The sequence below is a fragment of the Haliaeetus albicilla genome, chromosome 6, assembly GCF_947461875.1.
Source record: "Haliaeetus albicilla chromosome 6, bHalAlb1.1, whole genome shotgun sequence".
Lineage (NCBI taxonomy): Eukaryota > Metazoa > Chordata > Aves > Accipitriformes > Accipitridae > Haliaeetus > Haliaeetus albicilla.
In genome coordinates this window covers 39,696,739-39,712,810 of record NC_091488.1, presented here as the reverse complement: position 1 = coordinate 39,712,810, position 16,072 = coordinate 39,696,739, and the positions used below count along the sequence as shown (strand labels likewise).

At 42.8% G+C, this 16,072-nt stretch overlaps 1 protein-coding gene across 3 annotated transcripts in view; it reads left to right on the top strand.

The window, feature by feature from the left end:
* DCBLD2 (discoidin, CUB and LCCL domain containing 2) overlaps positions 1 to 16,072 on the top strand; it is a 252,071-nt gene that overhangs the window by 202,160 nt on the left and 33,839 nt on the right. The window contains exon 1 of one of the 3 annotated variants that reach the window (XM_069785703.1): positions 1,813 to 2,026. The exons of 1 other annotated variant lie outside the window; for it this stretch is intronic. In XM_069785703.1, the coding sequence (XP_069641804.1) occupies positions 1,951 to 2,026 (76 nt within the window). In that variant the 5' untranslated portion in view covers positions 1,813 to 1,950. Of the gene's footprint in view, positions 1 to 1,812; positions 2,027 to 3,023; positions 3,361 to 16,072 lie in introns of those variants that run through there. One more of the 3 variants, XM_069785702.1, reaches the window with a different exon arrangement.

The window sequence follows — 16,072 nt, the reverse complement described above, 5'->3', positions numbered from 1 at the left end:
GATGGGAAAGAAACCTTGTGGATCAGAAGCCTCTCAAGGGAAATGAGAGAACCAGATGGAGATGATGGTTTCATTTACCTCTAGAAGTTACTCACAATGGGAAGGAAAAGTTACAGAAGTGCTTAGCTGGCTAAGCATTCTTCTTTCAGCAGTAAGAAGTTGGTTTGATTTTCTCTCTTACCACCTTGGAAAAAAAAAAATTGTGCTGATTTCTTAAGATGCGTTGGCAACTTGCCTTATGATATCGGTATCATATGATATTATGTTTGGATTTGCTTCCCACAATATTTTAATTCTGTATCTGTTTCTATTTGATGACAAGGGCAGTTCTAAGTCACAAACTAAAATGGAGTCTTTATTATACAGTTCTGTTTCCCCCAGAGGAGATGCCTGGGAACTCTAACGAAATGTGCAGTACTCTGCAGCTGGTCTATTTAAACTCATTTTGTGCTGAAATCTTCTTAGAAGAAGGAAGAGTCTGAAAGCCAGGGAGACCATCTGGATTTATCTGATTCTTCAGTTTTTTTTGTTGCGTAAAAAGCGTGTATCAGGACAAGCCATCAAACAGTTGCATTGCTAATGGAACTATGTTCCTAATTCTTTGGCTCTGTAGATTCCATAAATCTTTAAGGCTTTTAGGGTGTACAACCTTTCATAGTTTGTCACCGCTTCCGTCAGGATGGTGTTCCCTTTGCAAAATATGTAACCTAGGGCTCCACATAAACCATTTGTGGTCAGAGAATGTGCCTTTGGGACAAACTTCCGAGATAGATTAAGCAAATTCGGCCTCTGGCTGCTTTTAGGAATTCTGCAAGTTATCACACCGCTTTTAGAAATCAACCCTCTTGCAGATCCAGATATCCTTTTTACCTGAAAAAATAAAGGCCTTTAGAACAGTCAGATCAAGCTAAGAAAACACCCCACACAGCCTGCCCAACAGAAAATAACACAGGAGAAAACCTCTGTCAGGTCCACCAGAGACTGTTACTGATTTATGCGTAGGATGTTCAGATGCTCCTGTTAATGCATGGCACTACTAAGCCACAAATTACTCAAGGAGTGATTTTTCCAGTACGCAACAAATACCACTAATGATTAGTGATCTTAGGAATGTGCTTTCTGTAGTACAGAAAGGATGTTATTGTAGTGATATAACTGCTTCACGTGACCTGTGGCACGAACTTCTGCGTCTGGTGAATGGAAGACAAAGGAACGCATATAAATTACTTTTGATTCATCTTCCATTACATGTTGCAGGATGTCTTTGTGACTATTACAAGCTGACTTAAAACAACCTCATCTCAGATACCCTTCCATTGACTTTGCTTTCATTGGGATCTCTTTGTGTGTTGCTAAAAATGTTTCAAGGGGAGAAATATGAAATGTACTAAAATCCTCATGTTTAACATTCCCTAAATGTAGGAGAAGCTACCTCCTGGCAGCTGTGGCACAACTGTGAGCCAAACAAGCAAAAAATGTGCATCAAAATTTTGCTCTCTGTAGTCTGAGCAACCACATCTATCCTGGATTCTTCTATGACTTGGCACAAGTGGTATGGTTGATATGCTCAAGGAAGGAGAGATAATGCTCTGCATGTTTCTTTGTGAAAAAAGCCTTAATAAACCCTGAGCATAGACTTGGACATAGTTCAGTTTTCAGCATCTTAACACGGAACAGTAATGTTAAAACAATTAGTAAACATCATCTAAATAGTTCTTCAAGCAACTCTGTGGGTTAGGTAAGACCGACTCCCGAGATGCTTTTCCTGCCATTTTGGTGGAGTCAGCACGGGACACCACTGGCCGGGAAAGCAGTATCTGTTTCACAGGGCTGTTCGGGAGAGGAAGTGGAGAACAATTTCTTCCTTAAGACACTTTCTGCAGTGGAACCGCTGGAGCCGGATACCACCAGGACACGGGGTTGACTTGCAACAGCCCCACAGCAGAAAGGATGAACCATGAGGCCTGTACTGGCAGAGAGGATAATCTTTGGAAGCTGTGGAGTCCCACGTGCCTTCTGCTTTGTGGTGAGAGTGAGTGTGGTCAGTGGAGGGCTGAGAAGGCTTCAATGGTGAAGCTGAAAGAAATGTGAAATGATGTTTGTGTGGGTGCCGCTCCCACCCTTCCTCTCGTCTCTCCAAGCTTGCTGGGAGGAAGCCGGGCTGGGACTGCAGCTGTGGGAGCATGGGCACGATAACGTTTCGTCAGCATCTGAAAGTTACATTCCTTTTATCTACCACTGAAAAATATGTAACAAGGTGCTCCCTTCCATGATGATGATGATGGTATTACAAAGGTGATTCTTTGATCCTACCGGCGCTTAGGGTGCTTTCCCCCCGCAAATATGCTTTCTTGACAACTGAGGGGAACTAATTCAGTGCAATAACAGCTACTGTAAGCCTCTGTAAATGTGCTATTTTGCCTTCTTGTTGTAAGACTTCAAAGTTACTTTTTTTTTAAAGTATCTATTCCCCACGGGTGAATTCAGCCTCCTAAAGCAAGCCTCTCCGATGGCACACTGTAAATGTTCTAAACGCTAGATGACGAGAACTAAAACTGCAGTGGCTTGGGACTTCGTAGCCAATCCCTCGCTTTTCGAGAGCTGAATTAGCATTTGCGTGCGGAGGTCTATGACACCAGTTTATCCTCTTCTGTTAGCGACAGCCGTACTCGTGTTTCCAAGGAGTTTTGTTCTTCCAGGCAATTTTGCCTCACTTCATCTCTACTTTGGGGAAAAAAAAAAGTGAAATATTCTCGGCAAGGAGGCCGGAGGTGGAACACCGAGGAAATTCAGGGGGGCTGACGCCCGCAGGGACTCACTGTCGGGGCCGTTAACCCCGAGCAGGCCGGCCCGGAGGCGCCGCCCCCGCCCCGCACGCCCCCGCAGCGCCCCGGGCGCGGTTGGACGGGGAGGGGGACGGGGACGGGACCCCGCGGCTTCCCCCGGCGCCTGGGGCTGCCTCTCGGCGGCCCGCGGGGGGCGGCAGCAGGAAGCGGAGCAGCCCCTCGGCCGCCGCCGCCGCCGGCGGGGGCCGCGCCGCGCACCCGGAAGCGGTTGGGCCGGTTGCAGGGGGCGGTTGGCGGCGCGCGCTGGCTGGCTGGCTCGCAGGCGCGTCCCGCCGGCGGCCGCGGGGCGCAGGGCAGAGACGCGGCCCGGCCCGGCCCGGCCGCCCCGCAGCCCGCGATGCCCTCGGACTGCCGGCCGCGCTGGCCACGCCGCGGGGCATGGTGAGCCCGGGGCGGCCGCTCCCCGCGGGGACCCGGCAGGCGGCCCCTCTGCTCCGCCTCAGCCGCCTCCTCCTCCTCCTCCTCCTCCTGCTGCTGCTGCTGCCGCTGCCGCCGGGCACCCGGGCGCAGAAAGGTGGGTGCGAGAGCGAGCGGGCGGGCCCCGCAGCCCGGCGGCCGGGGAGAGGGGAGGCGGCCGGGAGGGTGAGGGAAACCAGCCCTCCGGCAGTGGGCTGCGGGGAGAGGGAGCCCCCGCCTCCGGTCTCCCGCCCGGCATGTGGCCCCACGCCCCGAGCTCTGCCCCCTCTCTGGGCAACAAAGGGCGAAAGAAGAGCCCCGTTCTTGGAAACCCCCTTGTCTTCGTCGCCGCTCCCCCCCCCCCTCCACTCCCCCATGGGGTGCTCGTCCCGTCGGGGAGCGCAGGGGCTCCCTCAGGCGGCCCCCACGCCCCCCAAGTGCGGGGGCGGTTTGCCGGGCCTGGGCCGCCGCCCCCCCCCCCCCCCCCCCCCCCAGCTCCGGCCCCAGGGGGAGTGGGGGTGGGTTCAGCCGGGCGGGGCGCGACCGAGGGGACGGGGGAGGGAGACGCTGGGCTGTGGAGGTGGCTGGGGGAGCACAGGGGCAGTCCGAAGGCGGAGGGTCTGCTGGGGTTTGTCGCCTTGAACGACGTCCCGAGCCTGGGGGAGGCTGCCCGAGCCGCGAGTGACCCCCGGGCTTCTCCTCCGCAGGCTCTGTGTGAGGTGGTGGGAGGCGGGTAACGGGGAGATTCTGCGTGCTCTGCAAATAAACTTACCGCGCCCGAGAGTATGTAGAAGCGTATATAGGGGTGAGAGTCTGGAATGTGGGAGAGGCGGTGTTTTGTTTTGTTTAGAGTAATCGGCGAGATTTCTCCTCCCCGGCTGGAATTACTGATTAGGCTTTAGCACTTTAAAAATTACGAGGCACAGTTTGGTCACTTCATGGCAGGAGATCAGAGGATGCCACAGTAACTGTCACTTTGATCATATGCTTGGGAGAAAGTGGTGGGAGTGAATGTTTTGACAGCATCTTGAAACTTTCGCGTCTGTGAATACAGGGGTTGAGAAGAGAAGTTTTATGGTTTTCAATTCCGCTTGCTTCTTGCACTGGTCTTGTTTCATTTCGGGAATTCAACTCTGTTTTCACATAACTTTCTGTACATCTCAAAGAGAGACGGAAATGTATTTGAATATCACAAATGCTGCATTTAAATGCACAAAGGGAATAGGAAATATATGCACTGTACTGTTAAGCATACATTTTAATTAATTTTTTGAATGGAAAAAGGTCAGAGATGCATTCGTAGAGCAAGCTAGTCATGTCGACTTACCTTTTCATCTTATTTCCAGCTAATTGCATTTAATTTTAAATATGTTCCTGTACGCATACAAAGCTAATGCTAATAAGCATTTGGCATACCTGGTTTTGTTTTGTTTCTGTTTATAACGGAGGAGGAGAAGACCCATTTGCTTTTGAGAGGAAATTGGGCAATTTTACCATTTAGTCTTTTGAAGGCTGCTGCTGAGTGAGTCAGGCAGCAGCAAGGTGTTAGTTCGTGCTGTGGGAGCATCACTCTCTAAATCCTTGTGCTGACCTGACACTTGTCTGACCTTTTGGTGAGCAGACTGATTTTGTTATTCTAGGAGAAAACTGAAATAATTGGGTGGGTGGGGGGGAGGGGGGAAAGTGAGGAGGAAGAGTCATAATTTTCCTCCAGATTATTGAATTGAATTGGCTCAGATGAGTGGTCAGAGGTGTGCTAGAGGGGGTGGGGACCATGCAGCAAGAAGTGGGACTGCGTGGACAACAGGCTTTTAGGTATGCTCTTCGCTTTATCTTACTGTACTCTGAGAAATGGCTGAAGAGCTCCTACCCAGGATTTCAGTTTACAGTGTCCCTCTAGTTTAATGCTTGAAGTTTGCACAGAAGTCTCGCTTTTGAGCAGGAGGGGAACCTCTTTATTGACAAGCTTCATTTTATTTGGTAACAAAAAGCAGAGCCTGTTTTAAGGTTAGAGTCTCTGGTGTTGTTGAATACAATGCTCTTCAGTATGAGAAACTGTTGGAGCTTCTAAGAAAAGTTCTGCTTGTGAAGGACTGTTTCCTTGCCAAAATATTTTCATTTATCTTATTCCAGAGAAGGTTAGGGAGCCCATATCTTGTATCTTTAAATGCTGGCATAGTTCTAATTTGGGTAAGGAGTCCTATACAGAAATGAAATTGCTGTCTTGCTCATGAAGGGTCTGCATAAAGCTATTAATAAATTAATGTATTAAATAGATTCACAGGCTTCTAAGAGAATATGTTGATGGCCAATGAAAGTACCCAAGGCTTAGGAAATTCCACAGTTAAAGTTGCTTTTAAGCTCTTTTACAAAAACACTGTAAGGGATACTATGTAGGAACCTAGCCTCATTTGTTATGTTACGGAGGTTGATCCTGTGTTAATAAGCAACATTTTCTTTTCCACTGTTCAGCAGCTCTAAGCCTTGCATACTGTGGTATTTAAATCCTGTTCTGAAGATAGAGTGTTTTTGTTTCTCACATGCTTTTCTGTAGAGCACCTCCCTAGTATGAACTGATTTAAAAATAGAAATATGGTTTTGGTCAATGTGAAACTTGTTTTGAATATTGGGTCAGGTGTTCTTCTCTTCCCCTTCCAGATAGCTGCAAACTGAGGAATGAAAAAGTGCAGGTACTGCTGTGGTGAATATGTTTTTCACTTGTATTATCTTGTAGGATTTGGGTGGGATTTTTTTCAGTCTATCATATTGAAAATCACTCCATGTATGTAATTCAACATTCTTTGGTCAAGGTCTTGAGCTTGAGTGTCTTGCTGTATTGGAAAATATGAGCATTTTGTATGAGATTGAACACTTTCAGAAACACTGAAAAAGGCGCCAACAGAAAAGTACCCAGTGCTGCCTTTCATACAGTTGCATGTATCGGGGACTGTCCAACCTATGTGCAAGTCAGCTCTTCTGATTTTGAAACAGTTCTGTAGTGACTCTAGCTCCTGGTTGGAAGGAAATTGATATTTGAAAAATACTTAAAGTGTTTTAGTAGTTTTTCATGTAATTAAGCAGGTGTGAATGAAAGCAAGCCAGCACTATATAAGCTTCCTGCTCTTTGTGGATTGCATTTTGAGAAACAGTGCTCTTAACAGATGTTCAGCTATTGACATAAATTCAATATGGCCTGTTTGCTAGTTAAGTTTAACCTTTATTTGGATGTAGAGAAACATTATAAAACAGCTAAGAGGGAAATGGTTGCTTAGCTTTCATCAAAATAGGAGTTGAGTAATGTCTCAGTTATTTTGAAGGTATGAAGATTGTAGGGTCTGTGGAGCAAGAACTTTGTTATCACACGTGTAGTTTGGTAGTCATCTCTTGGGATTTCTAGTGGGTACTGGTTTGCATATGAAACTGGAATAAAGCCTTAAGTTAAAAATAAACTTTGGGTTTCCGAAGGGGGTACCCAAGTGATTTGAAGCAGATTTGTTTGCAACTTTTTCTTAAATTTTTTTTTTCTTTAACTCTGGATGCTTGTTTTTGAATATGATTGCTGCATTTTGTTCTAAACAAATACCAACCCATAAGGATATTGTTATATACTCAAACCTCATTGAAGAAAGTACAAGTGATTCATTGCTGTAGCTTAAAAATGTTTGCTTCAGTGTAGCAGAAGAAAAGAATTTTTGAATGTATGATGCTGAGTTACCATGATCTGAAAAGCTAAGTGAAAGAACTAATGGCTCTGTGTACATTGAGCCTAATGAAATGGTTTTCCATGGCCTTTAGTTATGTGATTGAACTGCAGCATTTCTGGATCTGTTGTGTGTTCCCTGTCCCTCTTCAGTCCCTCTGTGTGCCCTCCCCTTCTCTCCGCAGCACTCCTGGTCTCACCTCTGCTTGTCCATCCAGCAAGGCAGTAGACAATAGTGGCTTTGACTGTGGTCAGTCCAGAATTAGGCGCACGCTGATCCATCAGCCTAGCCTCTGCCTTTCAGTAGGATCTGAAATACTTCATGATCATTCAGATGTTGGTGGCTGAAACAAACAACTGTAGTGACTGTTGTGACTTCCTGGCCACTTACTGTGCAGGGGTGTCTCGGTGCCTTTTGTCACCAAAGTTGCTGCATTTTGCTTGCAGTATGCTGAGTTCAGAATTTCACGGGACAGGTGGGAAGACTAGAACTAGCTGTGTGATTTTGTGAACTTTGTTTCCTTAAACTTTTGTTTCAGACTTGGAAATAACTGTCTTTCCCTTTTGGTCACTAAGATAACTTTCCAGTTGTGAACTTCAAGCGTGAAAGGATCTAACAGTGTCCTCCAACCACAGGTTTGGAAGAGAGGTGGCTTGATTTGGGGAGAAAGAAGCGGGCACAGAGGAGGTGGCTCTAACTACATATCCATCAGCTGGGCAAGAGTGGGGGAGAGGGAGACAGGCTGTAGCTTTTCCTTAGATGTCCTGGAAGAGATGCTTTCCTTCTGAACAGGGGCCTGACAGAGATTCCAGCTGCCAAGGTAGCCCATTGCAGGTGTCTTTTTCCTGCTATGCAGAGCTCCTGGCATGTGAATATAACGGACTACCACATATGAGCAATTGCCATGTGTTGCCCTTTGTACAAGTGCCATTTTCTACTCTTGCTAAATTAGACTGGGTGGTGTCTCATTGCCCTTTGTATCCATTGTCCTTGGCTGGGCTCGTCTAGGAGGAAGAGAGTCACAGCTAAACCCATAAGGAATTGTTCTGATTCAAAAGACCCCCAGCTCTTTGGATGAGAGATTTATTATCCTCCAGATTAACATTAGAATAAGTGTTTTATGATAGAGAGGGCAGTGCTCTATTGAACTATTTGGTTTTGCTAATAGGACAGTTTTACTTAGGAATGCAGAGTGCTTTGAAGATGCAATTGTGCAGAATACAGACTCTTGAGGATTCAGGGATTTGGTACCATGTAGGCAGGAGTGCTGAGGCAAATCTCCATCCTTGTGCTGAGAAGTATGGAAGAATTTTTCAAGACCGGGGCTTAAAGTTCTGCCAGGCTTAGCTGACATGTCTGCTGATTCAGGTTTTCTGATGCTCTTTTTCACTTCCCAGCATTGCACCTTGAAGATAGATGTAGTGAGGAGGAGCAGTGCTCTAGAGAATTGTGTGGAGGAATGCTGTTCCTGGGGGGAAGTGAGCTGGTGTTGGAAGTATAGACCTAAAAATGGTGAAAATTCTTTGCTTTTGAAAACAAGAATCTCAGCAACGTTTTTTTCCCTCCTCCAGTTACTGAACCTTATTCAAAGAGGTTAAGTGGGTCTGCTGGGCAGAAGGTACATACATGTGTTCTGCAGAGCTGTCCTTTCTGTGAGGTTGCCTTGCGGTACTGATTCTGTTGAGCCCAGCTCCATCTTTGGGGGCCTTTTGAGGTTGTGCTAGCCCAGTCCACTCCTCTAAAGAAACTCTTAGAGTTCTCATACTTGATCCCAGAATGTATTGCATTTTGCTTTGGATTTAAGCAGTACAGTGCACATTGGTTTTTTATATATATATGTGTGTGTGTGTGTACACGGCTATAAATATCAAGTATCTGAGCTAGTGTTAGAAATGTAGCATAAATGTTCTTTCAGAAGCTTGTATGCTATTACCGTGTGCATCTCGAGCCAGTGACCTCCTAGCATATTAGTGCAGTCTTTAGGAAAATTATTTTCCTGCTACTGAACGGAGATGTTCAGCTTTCAAGATTTGGAGGAATGTTATTCACGTAAGAGAAAAATAATCGGTCTCCTTTTCTGCAATTCTGCCACCTGCTTTATGCTCTGGGAAATGATGCATTAGATTTTTAATGTGATCACTGCTGTTCTGTATCATTTCAGTCATCAGCTAGTTAAGTGCTGCCTTGAATGCATCAGCTTTGATAGCTCAGATAATCATCAGTACAAATGCAATCCTTGTTGGAATTGCTGCTCAACGTTTTGGCAAATGTTTCTATATTGGTTATTTTATCCGTATTTTGAAAGGTTTTTAAATAAGCTACTGCGTGCCACCCCCACTTTTATAGCTGCACCCCGTGCTTTGGGGAAGCAGTTGGGATTACCTGGAATTTGTTTTGTAGTCAAAGGATTTCCCTCTCCTCCTGCATTTTCTGGTTAAGAGTTGCTTTTAGATTAATTTTTTAATCAAATATTATGGAACATCCGAGGTCCTTTGTTTTAAATGGTGTATAGTTTAAATGATTGCCCAAGCATAGACTGTGGATTTGTTACTAAACTGAAGTTAGGGAGGATGGGGGGCGGGGAGGAGCAGTAGTAATGTTAATGTAAAAGGCCAGGTAGGGACTTGTGTTAAAGTAGGATCTGTAAAATTTCTAGTGCTGTTTTTTATACAGAGTGGTGGGTTATTGTCTGTGAAGCCTGTTCATTAATGTGGTAAGACTGTGAAATACCAGATTTTGCTAAGCTTCATGCTTTGCCTTCCATTATTTGAGGCAAACAGCTTGAGCTGTGCTATTCATGTTCTATTTGAGCTTGTTGCTTTATATTTGAACACTTTTTATGTTATTTGGATTAAAAATTATACTTGAAAGTGTGATAGTGATTTGACATTTGGACCACAGAATAGCATTAATTTTGAAAATAGTTTTTGTTTGAAGAATTCTTTGTCTAGTGTTTGAAAAAGAAAACAAACACCGACCCTTGGATGAGTAAGAAATGTTTAACCTGTGCTGTTTATTTTTGGGCATGTAATTTCTGCTGTTGCCCTGCATCACCACTTAGTTTCCCTTGGTGAAGAGTTGTAAAAGGATAACATTTCTTTATGGTTGCTAAACTCTTAAAAAATGAATTTAAGGCAGATAGTTCATACCTGTTTAGCTACTGGTATCTCAGTAATTTCAATCAGTTGGATCTTGGAATTGATACACAGGCAGTTGATAATGGTTATGGCATTTGGATGCTTCGTGTTGGCATTTCTTACAAAAATCTCTATGTTTATAGTTGTCAGTTCTGTTTGGGTTAGATTATTTTTTCTCTGCAAATACTGGAATAAAAATAATTTACCGTGAGTTAGCAGTCTGTAAACAGCTGATGGGTGCTGAAGCTCAGTGGTTAGTTATCTCTTTGACTTTAGTGACATTAGTTGCACCCTGAAAATCAAGCACATCAGTGTTTATCTTTGACAGTAAGTGACAACTCATACTTCTAAATATTTCCTTGCAAGTTTGCAGTGAGATTGTGATTTGAGTTGACCTCCCTAGCTATAAAACATTTGAAATACATTTACAGTAGCAATGTACAATATAATACTAAGTGCATGAACCATTAGAAGTGCAAGGATTCTTAGCAGCTACTGGCAATTGTTTTGATAAGGTAAATCCTTTTGAAGAAGAAGGATTCCTGGAAGCAGAATATGTGTAAATGGAGGCTGAATATGTACTTGTCAGATGTGCTTGCTTTTAATTTTTGCTTACATGAAGAGGATGTTTTGGCCTGTTCACTGGTCTCTGTGTACGATAGATGTTCTGCATTTTGACTCAGGTAGTCATTATTTTCTTAAAATTATTTGACTGCTGATCTTAAGAACCTCTGTTCTGAGTACCTTACTGAAAGTATTAAGTTTCAGGTTTTCGACTGAGTGAACTTCTGTCCTATTAGTAGAAATTCCATGCATCTTGTTTTTGAAGGGTAACACAATTAGGAAAGTTCCAGTTCTGCACCATTGTTACGATAGCATACATAGTTGTTGCGTTAGTAAGTGTTTTTGTGTAAGCTGAATAAAGTTTATGAACTTAGTTGTGTCATTCTTGGCAACAGTAGTATTGAATAATAAGGAATTCACCCATATGCCATAAATAAAGTAGGTGTATTTTTTAAGAATATCTTAGAAACAGTTGCTTTGGTGGGGTTTTTTTGTTTGTTTGTTATCCTCTCCAAGTGTTTAAAGCATGCTAGCTTTAGAAGTAGTTAAAAATTGTCTCTCTCGAGATACCTTTAAATCAAGCATGAAAACGTTCTGGAAAGTTAAATTTAATGTAATATCCTAAATTCCCTGTGGTTAGAATTGTGACTAGCCAGCTGTAAGTAGTTGTGATATACAAGAAATCATATTTAAAAGAGCCCTTTTGGTCTTCAATAGTGTGAATCCACCTTTCTGTAAAATGACCTATAAATTAGGATCAGAGAGGTTCAAACTTGACACTTTTTCCTTTTTCAGAGGTAAAGTCTGGAGGTTGTCTTGTTTGGTAGGTTGGTTGTGTGTGTGTGTGTGTGTTCTGTTGTTGTGTTGTTGTTTTTTATTTTTTTTTTAAGAAATATTTTTCCAGTGCTTGCTTTATGCCAAAGTTTGCCTTTCATTGGCAAGACTGCATTACATCAGTTTTGTTAATTGTAGTATAAAAAAAAAAGAAGATATTTTCAGTTTTTTTTTTTTCTGTTCTGTGTGGATATCTTTGTTTTTGTTAATGTTTTCCATTGTTCAGTAAAAGTTTTAAATAAATGTATTACATTTTAGCATTCCTGCATTCTTTATTATGTGAAAACTCAATTCAGCTCCAGCAAAATCACAGGAGACTACTACCTTATTAACCATATCCCAGAGATTATGTGTCGTTTACATACTGAAAAATGAAAATAAAATCAATGGTCAGATCATCTATATACTTTATTAAACACTCTTCTCCCGACTTCATAACTTCCCTTGTTAATCCCCCCTCTAAACCTCCCTCCCAGATTTTTGAAGTTCTTTCCAAATTTACTTTTAGTTCAAGGAGGAGCTTTTGTCATCCAGGGTTGGTATAGTATTCATCAGAATGATAATCCTGCCAGCTACTGATCTTTGGATCATCAGTCTTGCTGAAATTTGATGTACTGTGCATGATGCCTCATGGATTCTCTTTTTAAACTTTTCTCTCCCACAGTGGTTTTTCTGATAGAACCATTTCTTCAAACAATATACTGATTTTCTTGGTTCTTTACTTGAAGTGCTGTGGGAGATAACCATTTGATACATCCTTGAGGAATGTTATTAGTGGTGGAAAAGGGAACTTGGAAAAACTTGGTATGCTTCTGTAAAAGGTTGTTAGCAGATAACTCGTCTGTCCTGGTTTCAAAAAAGATGATGGTTGTAAAAGCTGCCCAGTGTGATGCTGTCAGTAATATTACACTAATACTGTTGATCTTGGTCTGGCATTTAAACAAAGCTTATAAATAAATATTTTGTAAAATTATTCCAGATTTGCAAAAGTTTAATTTACTTTTCATCCCTAAATGCCATTTTCTCCTTGTATTCAGTGATCCACTTGTGGTTTTCCCAGACTTAGATTGGGTGGTCCTAAGACCTCAAATGTTGCTTAACTGTGAAGAGGAAATCTTTTCAGGTCTCTCAACTGCTGTTTCTTGGAGTAGAAGTAGTAGTTGTTTCGGTGCCCAGTTGCAGCTTCAGATATTGAGGGAGGGGGATAGAAACACTGAACTGTTTTAGCAGTTTTGTCACAGTTCTCTTTATACATCCTATTTTTGCACTTTTAGTTTTATATTGAGGCGAAACTAAAGTGACATATTAATTAGAGCTGGCAAGACAAGCAACTTGTATAGCTGCTTGGATGTAAATGTTTTTTGTATAGAGAAACCCCACAGGAACGAGGCAGGTGAAAGATCCTCAGTATCTTGAGTGGAAAGTTGAATTAGGAAGGCAGTGGAAACAGAAGGTGAATTACAATGGTGCCATTTTACTTGGTTACTTCTCAGAGTTAGGAGATTTTGAGTCTGAGAGGATAGTTTACTGCAGTGATCTAGCATGTATGTGGAGTATGTTGTACACGTATGTTTGCCAGCAAGTCCACAAAGGTTTTCAGAGTTGGCAGCTGTTGCACCTTTAGCAGGACTGTAGCCAGTTAAATACATATCTGGTCATTTTAACTTTGCCCCAAAATGGTTAAGATGTGGGAAAAACATCTTGCCTTGTTCAGTGTGGTGGAAAGAAGCCACTGGTGCTTAATTTTTCTTTTACAAATCCATAAGTTTTGCAAAACCAGGAAGACCTGAACCACATTATCTGTTAATTTCTATTTTTATGCCGTTGTATACAGGTGTCAAAATATGTCTATTACCACAAGGGTGGAAAGAGAGATGCATTAAATTTAATGCTTTTGAACACTTAGATACGAAGTCCAGTGGTGATCAGTTTTTATCTTTTTCTCAAGTATATTTGAAAACATCAAATAAAGCATTTTCATTACTTTATCTCTTCATTTTTAGAGCTGTTTTCAATATCTCCGGCTCTGTAACACAAGGCATCCTTTTCTTCTTGCTCTGAAGAAGTTACAGCAAAGCTGATGGGCAATTTCAAAGGTCACAGATAGTTTTTAATGGAGCTTAAGACACTACTGACTTCCTATATGTTCTTGCTATACTTCTGTGATAATTTCGGCAGTTAAAAACCAGTGACTAAAGTATGTAAATTTACTGTCATCTTCCTACTTAATCATCTTATTTTTCAGTAGTACATAATGTTTGTTTTATTGATTGTATTCATAGTGGGTCACAAGTGTGAAAATACCTTCCTTTTAAGGGAATATCTACAACGCAAAATTAGGAATGAATTACCTTTTAGAACAGAACGTGTATTATATTTCATGACACTAGAATGAAGCCATGTTGTTCACAACGGGAAAAGCCCAAACAGTGCCCATCGTAATTTTGAAATTGGAGTTGAAAATGAGTGTTAGAAACTAAGATGATGCTGTATGTCACCTGCACCGGCAGAAGGAAATACCGGTGTAGAGATGTGGAGTGTTACTGTTTCATCAGTTGGATGACAAACTTTAAAGAGGGTTAGAAACTGATATTTAAAGTTACTGGTCTTGGTGCAGCTACAGGGTGCAAATAATTGCAGTGGTTTTCTTAGGTTTTCTTTCTGAAAGCCTCTAGATGCCCCACTGTTTTTTGTTCAGGTACCCGAACCATCAGCTTCCTTCCTGCCGGCTTCTGTTGATTCCACGGTAGCCAAACATGATTTTTACCACTGGCTGCTGCTGTCTCACCCTCTCCTCCCTGTCCCTACCTTGCATCCTCTCCATTGTGCAGGCTGCAGTGATTGTTAGACCCCTGTTGACCCACACCCTTACTCAGTAAAAAGCAGATAGCGTGGTAACCTGGGTATAAAACTGCAGTACAGCTTAACAAGAGTACGATAAGCACCGGCAGTAGGCAGGACGGGAAGTTGCAGCTATTATAAAAGGCAATACGGTACAGCAGCGGGTGGTATTTAGATCAATGTATGCCACTGTGGGTCTGCAGCATAGGCCCTGTGGTCTCATTTATGAACTAATAATGGAACAGAGAAAAAGATTACTAGTGTTAATTTAGCATGTGAATTACTGGTATGACTTGAGATTTTTTTGCTTCTTTGTTGACATATGTAAGACTTGTGAAATTTCAGTTGGTCCTGGTGTGGTGAGGAGTTTGAAGACCTTAGAAGAGATTTGAAGCCTGTTCTGACCATGACTAGTGCTTATTCTCATAGAGTTTTGCGTGACGATCTGTGTGTTATTTTTCATTTCCTTCATCAGCTGTGTTTCTGCTGTGTAGCACTTAGAGCACTGAAGCGCAACAGTGTTTATTTTTATGAAAGTGTTGGTGCAGATGCTAAGTAAATGATATGTCTTGGGAAGTGGGTGAGCTGCATGTGCTAGGCAAAAGACACCATACAACATGAACTGCCACTATGATTCAGCATAGGCAGCGGATCAGGAGGGCTTCTGCATTATGTATCATTGAACGCATAGCCCTCTTACAGAGTCCTCATGTAAACCACTTTTCACCATGGCTAGCCTGTCTTTGTAGGCTGCTTTTGCCTGTGTACTATTTAAGCAAGTCATAGCTGTCCCTGGGGACTTACTCACATCATTCCCCTGACATCGGTAAGCAAAAGCTCTGCAACACAGTCATACAGCTGATCTTTCTTTTCTGTTCTTTTGAGTAGTCAGTTTGGCTAGTACATGAAAGCAGAAGAAGCAAATGTCTTACCTGCTCTGATGATTTAATAATTTGAGATAATTTGTTTTAAAATGTTACCATATTTTTGATGTTAAATTTAGCGAGGCTAAGTGTTACTCTTTTGTGTAAAATGCAGTGGCTGAAAGCTGCATTTCCAGAGATGGTGATTGAAAAGCTGTGTGTACAGATGAAAATAATAAAGTGCTAATTACCACTAGCCCAGCATGTGGCTAGCGTTTTAAATGAAAACAGTAAAATTTTGTTGTAATGCTGTCTTAAATTTTGTACTTTTGCTGTAAGAGCAAGAATCAGCCTCTGTCTCTCTCCGCCACCACTGAGCTGCCAACATTTGGAAAGGCAAAACGCTTATTGTGCTTTACCTTTTGTCATGTTCTTATCTTTGTTAAACCTCAACCCAGAGTTTCATTACCCTTTTAAGGGTGCCCCACAGCAAGTATATCAATCCCAGCTGAGACAACCATAATCCCACCTGCCTTCCTTTCCTTGCCCCTACCACTGGCAGTTGCACAATGAGCTGCCTTAGAGAGGTGAGTTGGCTGAAATCTTAACACTTGCTGTGGGAATGGGTAGGGGCGCTGGTTTGTCTTAAGCCAGTTCAGTTCCTGAAGCCTGTGCGCTACTCTTGTGTGACTGGTCTTCCCAGGGGAAGGGATGGTGTCTGCACTTCTGGTTGGGATTTAAGGTTGTTTAAAATGAAAACCCAGGCTGGCAGTGCTGGTGAAAGCAGCAGTTGCTGGTGTTTCCCTACTCTCAACTGTCCTGCCCCTCTGTCAGGGAAGGCACTGCTGCATGTGCACACTAAAATAAATTAGGGGATTGCTCTAGGTTAA